The 14,571-nt window shown below is 38.5% G+C and overlaps 1 protein-coding gene across 1 annotated transcript in view; it reads right to left on the bottom strand.

The window, feature by feature from the left end:
* PRELID2 (PRELI domain containing 2) overlaps positions 1–14,571 on the bottom strand; it is a 92,687-nt gene that overhangs the window by 50,843 nt on the left and 27,273 nt on the right. Inside the window, exon 4 of the mRNA XM_049786962.1 lies at positions 12,948–13,108. Coding sequence (XP_049642919.1) covers positions 12,948–13,108 — 161 coding nt within the window. The remainder of the gene's footprint in view (positions 1–12,947; positions 13,109–14,571) is intronic.

The following is a 14,571-nucleotide window of genomic DNA, read 5'->3' as shown; positions in this document are numbered from 1 at the left end:
AACTCCTGTAATATCTCTCCAGCCTGATTCCATAAACACAAACATAAAAGACAAATGAATATCTTTTGAAGGTCAGTTTTATTAAGCCAAAAAGAAGAATTTGGGGCCAGAGCAATGGCGCAATGGTAGGGCGTTTGCCTTGCAAGAAGCTGACCTAGGACGGACCACAGTTTGATCCCCCGGTGTCTCAGATGGTCCCCCAAGCTAGTAGTGATTTCTGAGCACGAAGTCAGGAGTAATCCCTGAGCATCAACAGGTGTGGCTCCCCCCAAAAAATAAGAATCTTGTCCAGAAGTCGTATTAGTACACATGGAAAAAAATCCTGCTTATTGTTTTTCATTATGTTATCACTACTGTAGCACTGGAAATCAAGGTCAATATGAGTACAGGAATGTTTGGAATGAGAACAGTGATATTTATTGAGATTATTAGATAACTCTACCCTCCAGCTATTAGACTGAAGCTTAGAAATAATTCCTATGTAAAGTTAACAAACCTAGTGTATTTTAGTGCTTCAGTAAAAGCAAGTTTGAAGGTCAACTTAAAAGCCCTATATGAAACACACAGAAAACACCAGCCTGTCAATCTACTCCTGGAAAAAAAAATTGATTTCAGGACAGAGAAAGAACATACAGGCAAAACAAAAAAATAGCCCAACAGTATGTCCTTCAAAACATGGGAATCATGCTATTTTTGATTCACTGAAAGAATACTCCAAGGTTTGGGATAATTTGACCCTGAAATTGAAAAATTAAAAAATGCATATCTCTATGTATTAGAATAAAAACTAGTAACATGAGAGAAACTTCAATAATAAGAGAACTTTATTGAAGAGCGCTGTATGTCATCCCTGAATCCTTACCAGGCCTGGTCAAAGTATGACCCAAACAGAGAATCCCAAATTTGGGGAACTCAGTCCGCACCAAATGCACATTTTGGCCCCTGTATGTTCTTCTCTCCAAAGCTGAAGTTTCACCCAGGAACTGGAACAGACCAGTAGCTCGCACATGACTTGAATTAGGCTCCTAATCCCAGGCTCTACGCACTAATGGTGTGCAAAATTTCAAGAGGGAAGACATTCCTGCAGCATAAATATCAACTTATGAATACCATTTCTTATTTATTATTTATTGTTTGTTTGGGGGCCAGACCCAGTGGTGTTTAGGAGAAACTCTGGGTGGTGTTTGGGGACCATATGCAGAGATGGGGATTGAACCAGGATTGCGTCACTGCAACCACATGGAAGGCAAGTGTCTTCTCTCCTGTACTATCTCTCCAGCCCTCAAACACCATTTTTATTCTCACATCATGCACAATAAGAATTAGAATCAAAAGTCAAGAAGATTTTTTCAATGATAAGAATAACAGTAAAAGGAATAAATAATACACATGAATGCTCATTGACCTCTTAGAGCAGGTCCAAGTTTAAGTTCTCAAGAGGTGTTATTTCATTTCTTTTATTTTTATAATAACATGATTACAAACATGTTTATAGTTGGGTTTTACCAGTACAATATTCCCACCACCAATGCCCCTCATCTCCCTCCTCCCCAACCCCTGCCTATATTCTAGACAAACATTCTATTCTATTCCACTTACTATCATTATTGTGATAGTTGTTAGTGTAATTATGTCTTTAACTGCACTCACCACTCTGTGGTAAGCTTCATATCTTGGGCCGGTCCTTCCAGCTCTCATCTTTATTGTCTCTGGGTATTATATCTTTCTTTATGCACCATGATTACAAACATGTTTGTGGTTGGGTTTCAGGCATAAAAAGAACATCCCCCTTCATTAGGGGCCACAGAGATAGCACAGTGGTAGGGTGTCTGCCTTGCATATGGCCAACCCAGAACTAATGGTGGTTTGAGTCCCAGCATCCCATATGGTCCCCTGAGCCTGCCAGGAGCTATTTCTGAGTGCAGAGCCAGAAGTAACCCCCGAGTGGAGCTGGGTGTGACGCAAAAACAACAATAAAAAAAAAGAATACCCCCCCTCATCAGTACAACAATCCCACCACCAAAGTTCCCCATTACCTCCTCCCCCAACCCCTTCCTGTATTTGAGACAGGCATACTACTTCTCTCACTCACTACATTATCATGATAGTTGTTAGTGTGGTTATTTCTCTAACTGCACTCACCAGTCTCCATGGTGAGCTTCATATCATGAGTCGGCCCTTCCGGGTCTCATCTCTGTTGTCTCTGGGAATTATTACAATAATGTCTCTCATTTTTCTTAAAACTCATAGATGAGTGAAACTATTCTTGGTGTCTTTCTCTGCCTTTGACTTATTTGGTCCCCCTGTATGTTCTTCTCTCCAAGGCTGAAGTTTCGCCCTGGAACTAGAACAGACCAGTAGCTCGCACATGACTTGAATTGGGCTCCTAATCCCAGGCTCTATGCACTGATGATGCATAATTCAGCATAATATTCAGCATATTAGTTTCACATAATAGTTTCCATGTCAATGCATGTATAGGAAAATTTCATGACTTCATCTCTCCTGATAGCTGTATAATATTCCATTTTGTATATGTACTACAGTTTCTTTAGTCATTCATCTGTTGAAAGGCATCTGGGTTGTTTCCAGATTCTGGCTATTGTAAATAGCACTGCAATGAATATAGGTGTGCAGAAGGCACTTTTATATTGTGTTTTTGTGTTCCTAGGGTATATCCCTAGGAATGATATAGCTCCATTTCCAGTTTTTTGAGGAATCTCCATATTTTCCATAAAGGCTATACTAGATAACATTCCAACCAGCAGTGAATGAGAATTCCTTTCTCCCCACATCCCTGCCAGCACTGATTGTTCTTGTTCTTTGTGATGTGTGCCAGTCTCTGTAGCATGAGATGATACATCATTGTTGTTTTGATTTGCATCTCCCCAATGATTAGTGATGTGGAGCACTTTTTCATGTGCCTTTTGGCCATTTGTATTTCTTCTTTTGGGAGTGTCTATTCGTTTCTTTTTCCCATTTTTGATGGTGTTAGATTTTTTTCATGTTAAGTTCTGTCAGTAACTTGTTTATCTTAGATTTTAGCTCCTTATCTGATGGGTGTTGGATGAATAGTTTCTCCCATTCTGTGGATGGGTTTTGTATCCTAGGCATTATTTCCTTGGAGGTGCAGAAGCTTCTCAGCTTAATGTAGTCCAATCTGTTTATCTCCGCTTCCACTTGACATTTCCTCCTTGAAGATGTTTTTAGTCTCAATGTCATGGAGTGCTTTATCTATGTGTTGTTCTATATACCTTATGGTTCAGGGTTGATATCGAGGTCTTTAATCCATTTGCATTTGACCTTTGTGCATGGTGTTAGGTGGAGGTCTGAGTTCTATTTTTTGCATGTGGCTGACAATTGTCCCAACACTACTTGTTAAAGAGGCGTTCCTTCTTCCATTTTGCTTTTCTTGCCCCTTTATCAAAGAGTAATTGATTGTATGTCTGGGAACATCTTCTGAACACTGATCTGAGAGTCTGTCTTTATTCCAATACCATGCTGTTTTAATGACATTGCTTTTGTAATACAATTTAAAGTTGGGGAAAGTGATGCCTCCTATATTCCTTTTCCTAAGGGTTTCTCTAGCTAATTCATGGGTGTTTATCGTTCCAAGTGAATTTCAGGAGTGTTTGATCCATTTCTTTGAACAATGCCATGGGTATCCTTACAGGGATTGCTTTAAATCTGTACAATGTTTTTGAGAGTATTGCCATTTTAATGATATTAATCCTCCAAGATTTTTTACGTTTCTTAAATTCCACAATGAGTGAGACTTTTCTGGTCTATCTCTCTCCCTCTGGTTTATTTCACTTAGCATAATAGTTTCCATGTCCATCTATGTACAGAAAAATGTCACGACTTCATTTTTCCTGACAGCTATTCCATTATGTTTATATACCACGTTTCTTTAGCCACTCATCCACTGTCGGGCAATAGTCTTCCAAAGTAAAGCTACTATGCCTGCCTCATACCAGACTTAAAGAAATGAAGACAATGTGCAAGGTTACACAATTATCCCATCCAGAGGTGAGATTCTAGCCCCAGAGTCAGATCCATTCCTGTCGCGGAAACATGAGAGCCATTATAGGGATACTGTATGCAGAACAGAGCTACATAGAAGACAAATGAGCCTAGTATGGAAAGCAAGTCTAGGGTTATTTCAGTTCCTACCAGTTTTCAGTTTCTCACTCCTAAACCTTTGGAGGCACAATCACTGATACAGAGATATTCCTGGATTCTTGGGCAGAGACAAGTTTCTTTCACTTGCAAAGCATCACAAAGTAATAAGCGCCATAGTGCAAAGGAAGAGAGGGGTGCAAGCTCACCTTCTTACTCTCCAGATGCTCTGTTCTGGTACCCTTTCCTCTCCCCCACAGCCTATGTATTCCAGAAGTTTGTCAACCCAGTCGGCCAGCGAGGGTCAACTTCTATTCTCCCAGTACATTTGGGACTGAGAACATTCCCCTCCCCCAAACTGATGATAGGAAAAGAACAAGTCTCAAGCTGATGACTGGAGATCCTTTATTACATTCCAACAATGTTTATATAGACAAGAGAAACTGGTAGAGCCACAAAGCAGAAGCATAACCAAGGAGGGGCCAGGGAGAAGATAAGAATGAAACAATGAAGCGTAGTTTTGTTAGCAATAAATGGCCTGTTGTCTCCCTTAACCAGTTTACTGTGAGAAAAAAGGGATGGCAGAATCAAGCCTGAGAGTAATAACTAATCATGGGGAGATGGCACCCTTCTCTAGGGTCCATTTCTGAAGCAGTCTCCAATGCTTTCAATTCAAAGAGAAACCCCAGAAGAGTTGCTCTATGTGATTCCACCTGCCAGGCAGTTCGAGAAGTATCAAGGGGGGAATCCATCAAGCAATGGATGCCACTCCGGCTTAGGATTCACTCTTTCCCTAAGCCTACAAGGAAGCAGGTAATCTCAGCTAATTGAATTTTTTTTTTTTTTTGGTTTTTGGGCCACACCCGTTTGACACTCAGGGGTTACTCTTGGCTATGCGCTCAGAAATCGCTCCTGGCTTGGGGGGACCATATGGGATGCTGGGGGATCAAACCACGGTCTCTCCTACGCTAGCGCTTGCAAGGCAAACACCTTCTCTCTAGCGCCACCTCTCCGGCCCCTATCTCAGCTAATTCAAACAGCGTAAGGGAGTCCTCAGAGAGGAGAAAAGTTCTCTCCCTCAGGTCTCTCAAAACCAGCAAAAATGCTGACCAGATCCTTGTTCCTGGTAGCCAGGAGAAAGCCTAACTCAAAGAGGAAATGACTGATACACAGGGAAGGAAAAGCCCACAGAACAATGCCAGAGCTAGAGGTCCACTAGGGCATGAGACCAGAGTCCCTCACAGACAGAAAGGCCAATGTCACTGGCAGCTTCTCAGATCCTGGAGCCCAGTTGCCATCCATACATAATGTGGCTCTAATAATGAGTGGCCAAATTGCCTTGTACAAGTCATTCAACCTCTCTAAGCTTCAGTTCATATAATGAGACTACTAATGGTACCAACTTCACAAGGACACTATGAAGAAGGACACCATGAAGGACACAACAACATATGTACACATATGCATACATATATCAAGTACTGAAAACAATGCCTGACCCTTGTGCCATGTGGCTGCTCTCGTTAGGGAATCTGCCATATGCTACCAAAGGCAACCTAACTGGTATCAGAAAAGAGACACAGTAAGCAAGAGGACTTTGCTTTCACCAAGTCAGGCTCAGAAAAAAAGTAAGAAAAGAGGGGGAAAATCACATCTCTGTTTTCTAAAAAGAACAATATCACTCCTTTCTGAAAGAGTCTGATGAATCTAATAAGGAAAAAAAGTGCCTCAGAAAGAGCATGCTGTGCAACATCAGATTGGGGGCCGAGACATGCGTCACTCTTGCCCGAGAAGGAAGGTGTCATCAGGGAAGCAAAAATGCTTCTACGAAAAGAGTACAGACTCGTCATCCTACGTAACCCACCTGGAGGCCACCCTGATGAAGCTGACAAGCCAGACACAGAACAGCATGACATCTGGTTTCTGGTTCCACAGCCACAACTTACCAACACATGGCTGAAAGTCCAATTTTAGACACAACAGCCATGACAAGTTTTTTATTTCTTTATAAAAGAAATCAAGAAAAAGTAAGAATTCATATTTCATCTTCAGGGATCAGAAATTAGTTAATTGGTTAGTACCAGTACATTCACTTCACTGACAAAGGAGGAAGTATAAAAACAAAATTATTGTTTAATAGGTACATTCCCATCAAAGATCTCTTTAGAACAGCTGTTTAACAATGAAATACTATGCAGCTGTTTAGAAAAATGAAATCATGAAATTTGCTTATACATAGATACGGAGAGTATTACACTGAGCCAAATGAGTCAGGATCATTTATGGGATATAAAAACAAAAGATGGTATGGTAATAATATACAAAACAATAGAAAAAAGGGTCAAAAGGATCAGTCCAAGATAGGAAGCTTGCCATAAAGAATGAGGGGGGGGCAGTCAGGGACCTAACTATGAAGGGACCACTATAATAATGACAGCTATAAATGATCATTCTGGACAAGAATTGGATGCTGAAAGGAGGTAAAGTGATATGCATGATACCCCTTCAGTAACAATATTGCAAATCACAGTGTCTTAAAAAAAAAAAGGAAGAGAGAAACGGAGGAAAAAACTTCTGCCACAGTGGCAGGCAGGAGGGGAGTAAAGTAGGGAGAGCCAAAGAAAATTAGGGACAAAGATGTCGGGAAATGTGTGCATTGAGTGGCTGAAATTTATGAACAACTTTGTAACTGTATGTCTCACAGTGATTCAATTAAAAAATTTATAAACAAGAATATTTTCTTGGAGATTCCTCCAAAAACTGGAAATCGAGCTCCCATACGATCCAGCTATACCACTCCTAGGAATATACCCTAGGAACATAAAAATACAATACAAAAAACCCTTCCTTACACCTATATTCATTGCAGCACTATTTACCATAACAAGACTATGGAAACAACCAAGATGCCCTTCAACAGACGAATGGCTAAAGAAACTGTGGTACATATACACAATGAAATATTATGCAGCTGTCAGGAGAGATGAAGTCATGAAATTTTCCTATACATGGATGTACACGGAATCTATTATGCTGAGTGAAATAAGTCAGAGAGAGAGAGAGAAAAACGCAGAATGGTCTCATTATCTATGGGTTTTAAGAAAAATGAAAGACATTCTTGCAATAATAATTTTCAAACACAAAAGAGAAAAGAGCTGGAAGTTCCAGCTCACCTCAGGAAGCTCACTACAAAGAGTGATGAGTTTAGTTAGAGAAATAACTACATTTTGAACTGTCCTAATAATGAGAATGTATGAGGGAAATGGAGATCCTGTTTAGAGTACAGGCGGGGGTCGGGTGGGGAGGAGGGAAACTTGGGACATTGGTGATGGGAATGTTGCACTGGTGATGGGGGGTGTTCTTTACATGACTGAAACCCAAACACAATCATGTATGTAATCAAGGTGTTTAAATAAAATAAATAAATAAATAAATAAAAAACACCAAAATATGTCAGAAATAATTAACACTTAGTCCTCATGCAGAAAAATGTTTTAATTTTTTTATTTAGTTAGGTATTTAACCCTCTGGGCCTACCATTCTGCCAGAGAAGAGGAATCAGTTTCAAAAAGCTTCCCTCATAAATGAAAGACCTTTGAAAAGGCTCTCTGCTTTGATTGAGAAGGAGCAATGTTTAGAGGTCAAATAAAAAACAAAATTAAAAAAAGAAAAAAAAAGAAAAGAAAAAAGAATATTTTCTAAAAGGCCAAAACAAACCAACAAAAAAAATTTGAAATTTGAGAGCTATGAAAAGGAAGTTTTCTTGAATTGGAGTCATGGTTTCCAACTCATCATGCTCAGCCAAAAATTCTCAGAAAGTTTAAAGGAATAAAAGGAGGAGGAGCTAAAGCAATAGTACAACAGGTAAGGCACTTGCTTGCCTTGCATGTGGCCAATCTAGAATGATTCCAGGCATTAAGCCTTGCCAGGAGTGATCCTTGAACACAAATCTAGGAGGAAGTCTGGATGTAGTTCAAAACCCGGGGGTGAGGGTGGAGATAACAAAACTGTCTCTATAGCCTGGGCTCCAAATCATTGCTTGTGTAAAGACAAAAGTGCCTTTCAGAAATGCCTATGGGCCTTTTTCAACACTTCCGCTGACACCCAGATTCACATCTTAGCTCAGCAATTTATTCAATGTGTCACCTCAAGGAAGTTATTTAACCTGAGTTTCAAAACATCACAGGAGAAAGGTCTAGCACTAACCTTTTACATGGTCGGTGTCACTAAATACTGGCATGCTGGGTGAATAATCTATAAGAAGTGTTAGGAAAGGATAAGAACATAAACCGGAGGGAGAACAAAAGTGTCATCTGTCCAATTTATTTACAAAGGAATATGATAATATGTATAAAACACAATCTACATAAGTTCTTTAACCGCTACCTTTAAAAAAGGCATTGGAATAAGTGGGGGAAAGTGTACTTCTAGGGATCTTCATCATAATATTGTTTGTAAGAGCAAAAATAAGATCTAAAAACAATCCAAACACCAATTTGGAATGGTCCAGGACATATAGAAGCACACTATTTTAAGGGAAGAAAACTCTTCTCCTTTTTTCCCAAAAGGTATTTAATATTTTTGACAAGATATGTACCATTGTTTTCCAGAATCATTAGTAACAAAAATATTTAAAAAAAAACATTAAAATTGTTTCTGAAAGATGTTTTTCTTGGATACTGAGGACCAATTAACACACTAATCACTGATGAAGGGTCAGTTCAGCTTTTAAGACTAATTACCCAAAGATTTGAAAAAAAAAATTAGGCTGGGGGCCAGAGTGGCCCAAGTGGTAAGGCGTCTGCCTGCCTTGCCCGCACAGCCTAGGACTGAGGTTCGATGCCCCAGTGTCCCATATGGTCCCCCAAGCCAGGAGTGATATCTGAGTGCATAGCCAGGAGTGGCCTCTGAGCATCACCGGGTGTGGCCCAAAAATAAAAAAAATTAAAAATCAGGCTGGAATGAAAGACTGTTGTGGGTTTGTTGAGGTTTCTATTGTTGTGTTATTTTTTTGTTTTGTTTTGTATAAAAAGAACGTAAGTTCTGTTCTTTTGCTACTTTGTGAAGAAAAGAAAAACTCTATTTTCTGGCCACAGTCTTCACACCTAATCTTCAATCTCTAAAATCAATGTGAAGTTCTAATCATGAAGGTAACCAATAAGTGTTTCAGAATAGAATCCCTCTAATGCCAAAGAGTTAGCATTATCTCATTCTATGTGTTATTAGAGCACCCTAGAATTATCACCAGAATGCTAAAATGATAGGAGCTGGCATGGTTTAGATGATGTTTCAGAGTGGATTCTAGATTTTTCTGTTATCAGGAGTTTGAAGGGACTTTCCATTAGAAGACATTAAAATAGTGTCTGTCCAGAGAGAGAACTCTAAGTATGTGCTAGGTCCTGAACTCAGTCCCTGACACAAGGCCACCTGCCCACCACAGACTGTTAACTGGCAAGTGTGGGCCCAGTCACACCAGCTCACCCAGGGTGGCCCTAGGAATCCCCATCATTGCTGTTCCCCCAGCAACATCAAATTCCAGGACACAAGCATTGAACACTCAGGTCAGCAATAGTCACACTGAGTAGGAATATGAGTAGACTAGTAGTGACGTAGGGGTGCCAAGCACTGCTGTGGATAGGGAGGAATATTTTTAGCAAAGGAAAAAAAAATTAAACATTAAACCATATAACAAAATAACAATAAAATAGTAAATTATCCCCTGAAGTCATAAATCCACAATAATAACCACAAATGATGCTTATTGTATTTGGCTTTGTTTTTAAAAACTATTTCAAAGGAATCGATCATTTCTCACTGTGTTAGGACACACTTAAATATATATTAATATTAAATGATGGCACAATAAAGGGGAATAGACACTCAAGAGCTATTTTTAAGTGTAAACTGTTGCATTCACTGATCAGAAGACAACAGGATAGAATCTACATAAATCAAAACATGTATGTACTGAGAACTGTGTACATAACTCTTTTCACTGAAATATGATTAACATACCATAAAAATAACCCTTTTAAGGATACCATTTGGTGGGTGTTAGCATAATCAAAGTTATGAACATCAATACCAATTCCAGAATATTTTACCGCCCCCCAAAAATCCATACCTAGAGTTGACCCTATTACTCTTACTTTATCACTGTGTCCAGGGCAACCACTCATCAGCTCTAGATTTGCTATTCTGGATACTTCAGATAAACTGATTCATAAAATAATTGCTCTTCTTTCACTTTGTATGTTTGTAATTTTCATCTGTATTGTAACATAAATTACTACTATTTTAATTTCTTTTTGTGATTGAATACTATCCACTGTTTGTTAAATACCACCAATGGACCAACATTTGGCTTGCTTCTACAGTCTGTTATTACGAATAATGTGCTATAAAAATTCCTCCACAAGCTTTTGTGTGGACAGTTTTCTCCAATAGCCAACACTACTTCTACTTCCATCAACAATGTGTAAGGGTTCCAGTTTCACTCCATTCTCACCAATACTTGCTATGGTGTGTCAATTTAATGTATAGCAATATCATCAGGTATAAAATGACAACTTATTATAGTTTTAATTTGCTTATCCCTAATGACTAAAGATGATGACTAATGCTGAACATCATATTATGTACTTACTGACCATGTGCATATCTTTTGAAATAAATGGCTACTCAAATCCTGTGCCCATTTTTGTTATTGCTTTTTTTTTTTTTTGCTCTAGGGGTAGAGAGGCACACCAGTAGTGCCGAGCGGTCATGAGGTCAAACCTCTGGGTGTTTGGGGGACCATACGTGGTGGTGCTGAGGACCAAATCAGGTTCTGCTGCATATAAAACAAGTGTCTAAAACCCCTGCACTATCTCTTTAGCCCCCTGCCCTTTTTTTCTTTTCTTTTCTTTTTTTTTTTTTTTTTTTTTGGTTTTTGGGTCGCATCTGGCAGCACTCAGGGGCTACTCCTGGCTTTAAGCTCAGAAATCGCCCCTGGCAGGCTCGGGGGACCACATGGGATGCCAGGATTTGAACCACCATCCTGCATGCAAGGCAAATGCCCTAGCCCCTGCCCATTTTTAATTGAATAATTTTATATGATTGAATTGTAATCGTCCTTTATATATTCTGGATACTAGATTTCTGTCAGATAAAATTTACAAAGGTTTTCTCTCATACTCTGGATCCTCAATGTCCTGTGAAAGATAAAAACTTTAATGAGATGAATTTTACTTAGCTTTCTTTCCTTTATTACTGATGATCCTGCTACCTAATCCACCACCACTATCATCACAAGATTTACACTTGTGTTTTCCCTCCAAGTGTTCTATGCTTTTACTTATCCCATATAGTTCCTTACACCAGTTTGAGTTCATTTTTCCATTGGGTGTGATGTAGAGATCCAAATTTATTCTGTTAAATAGGGGTAACCAACCAGCTGTTCCAGTTTCATTCATTGAAAAGAATATTCTTTCCCTATTCCATTGTCTTTGAATATGGTTTTTTGTTCGATACTACAAATGTTCTATACCTTATTGTGGCATTAACTCCATAACTGTATAAGTGTGTTTGTTATTCACAAAATTACACTCCAGGAAAAACAAATTCTATCATATGTATTATCTCAATAAACCTGGTAACTGAAATATTATGTTAAAGCTGAACAGTTAGTACAGGGGTTGAAGTATTTGCCTTGCATGCGTTTGACCTCTTTTAATCCCTGGTACTACATATGCTCCCTACATACCACCAAAAGTGATCCCTTAGCCCATAGCTAGGAATAAGCCTGACAACTTTTGGGTGTAGACAAATAATAATAATAATAGTAATAGTAATAATAATACTTGTGTAGTTTTACATTAGAGAAGATGGAAGTGGAAGATGGCTCAGAGAACTGAAGTGTATGTTTTGTAGGTGAGTGTCTGGTTTGATTCAAAACACCTTATGGTCCCCAAGCACCACTGGATATTCCTTAATTTAAAAAAAAATCTACTTTAGAGAAAGTTCTAGATATAGTACATACATAAAGGTTATATGCTTCCAAATGACTGCAGTGTTGTTTATCATAATAACAAAATGCATGCCATATTAGCATCTATCAAAATGCAGCCAGCTCAAGAGAATATAGGACAGAGAACTTAAACAGCAGTTCAACTAATATGCTAGTAAAGCTTATTAAAGCTAATAAAGCTAATAAGCTTTAATATGTCAAATAGATCAACTTTAGAAACATTCTACTAAGTAAAAATATAAATATAAAAATGAAGACATGTATATAAAAAGATGAACAAAGCCACACTCTGCAAGCCTTATGATTATACAGGTAAATATATACCTTTAGGATAGAGGTAAGTACACATTTAAGATACAGGTAAGACCTTTAAAGGTTGATCTTAAAGGTCAAAAAGAAAACTCTGCACAATGCTAGTCATAGTCTCAGGAGGAAAAAAGGTACCAGGATTGGACAGTGTGACAAAATATGAATACTATTATCTTACTGAAAAGTAAAACTGATTCATTAATTACTTATGGTTAAAAAATTTAACCATAAAATTTACTTTATTATCATGAATTACTTATTTATATTTTACATTATTTACATTATTATTTTTATGAGAGTTACAGAGTTTGTTCAGTGTAAAATCTTATCTTCTTTCAGGTGCCAGAAATCAAGGTCAGCGCCTCATAGCAAAGCATACCGGTACTCCCTTGTTACCCAGTCCCTACTAGAATCCTAGATTTTTAATATATATGTGCCAACATTTAATACATGCATGCCAAAATCCCTGCATTTAACCTATACACACACACACATACACACGTGATCTTACCAATTTGGATTTTCTCTGCTTTCCCGGAAAACAGACTCCTCCTTCATAGATGCATATTGTGTCCACGTGAGGCAGTGACTCTGGATAGCCATGTTTCTCTCCCTGGGATTCAGCCATGACTCCTCTTCTAATTGAATATTGGGCACCTTCAGAATGCTCACCTATTCAAGAGAGGGAGAAATGTTTTCTCTCTTGAGGAGAAGCAAACTATTTAAGTTCTGCCCCAAGACTGACACTCACTCTGGGCTAATTAAGAAAGCACGGGATATATGGATTATCAAGTCACCAGTGACTGTAAGTTCTTGGTAATCAGACACACTATGACCTTATTAAATGCTAGAGAGGACATGCAAATGGCCCTGGATTTATGAAAACTCTCTGGTCTTTGGCCTGATTTCCCAAACTGCTAAACAGTCAGCAAATTATCAGCCTCCTTCATGTTCCCTCTGGAGCTGGTGATGGTTCTCTTTAATTGATAGGTTCTAACCAGACCCCCATGCAGGTCCACATGTCAGGCAGAACCAGGTAAAATAAAATTCTTCGTTTTCATTTTCAGTTTTAATTTCAATTCCATTTTAATCTTTGATTCTTCCATCACCTAGAAAAGATGTTTTGCTAGGTAGAGGAGATAAGGAAAACTATAACAGCAGAAATGTACCAGTCAGAGGTTTCCTTAAATTATTGAAGACTTGAGGTACAAGACAAAGTTGAATGCCATTTTAAATAATAGATTTCAAGTGTGTATATAGGGCAAATAAGAGGATATGCTCTGTGGAAAAGCCAGTTCAAATTGGCCAAACACAATGCAACACATTTTATCACCTGGAAAATAAAAGAAAGTCCATTTTCTTTGTCATTGTGGCTTTCTTTCTAGTAAAGAATAAGACAGCATCATCATCCACAACAAAGAAGTCAATGAAAGCTGCCGTATTTTCCACAGACAGCCCTGTAATGTCATTTGCAGTCCAATCAGTAGGAGCACAGCTAGGATCCACAACACGCACACAATCAGTTCCAGGCTAAAACCATCGAAGACATTTTTTAAGTGTACATCAAGATGCTCTCCTTGATTTTGCTAGAAATTATGAAAGAGGTTCCCTGATCAATCCTCTCTGGAGCAAGCAATGAGATGAAAAAATTTGCACTTACCTATTTCCAACCATCACCAGAGTGCTAAAGGTGTTCAGAGAGAGAAAACAGTTTGCTATCATAAAGATTTCATCATCAAAGCCATTAATATGACAGCAGAAACATACACAAGAAGAATTACAGAGAGCATGGAAACACTCTACTCCCTGAAAGGAATGTTCTGACAGGGAAACAGAAATGAAGTTTACCTTCACTACTCAAGAACAGACTAATATTACAATCTACCGGTACTCTCTAACCTTTATTACTGAAGAGTCATTTCTATCCACAGCTAGGTCAAAAAAAGATGGTGACGGGCAACTGGGAACACTAGTAGTGATAAATGTGCACTTGGTGAAGAATTTTACACACTATATGACTGAAACTCAATCATGAACAACTTTGTAATTGTGGCAAAAAAAAAACTGTATTATGAACAACCTCTTAGCCATGATGTTTAAATAAAATAATTTGAAAAATGATGGCAACTTTATGC

Source organism: Suncus etruscus, chromosome 14 (genome assembly GCF_024139225.1).
Source record: "Suncus etruscus isolate mSunEtr1 chromosome 14, mSunEtr1.pri.cur, whole genome shotgun sequence".
NCBI classification, from domain to species: domain Eukaryota; kingdom Metazoa; phylum Chordata; class Mammalia; order Eulipotyphla; family Soricidae; genus Suncus; species Suncus etruscus.
Note: the sequence above shows the minus strand (reverse complement) of the source record. Positions and strands in the feature narration are given on the sequence as shown.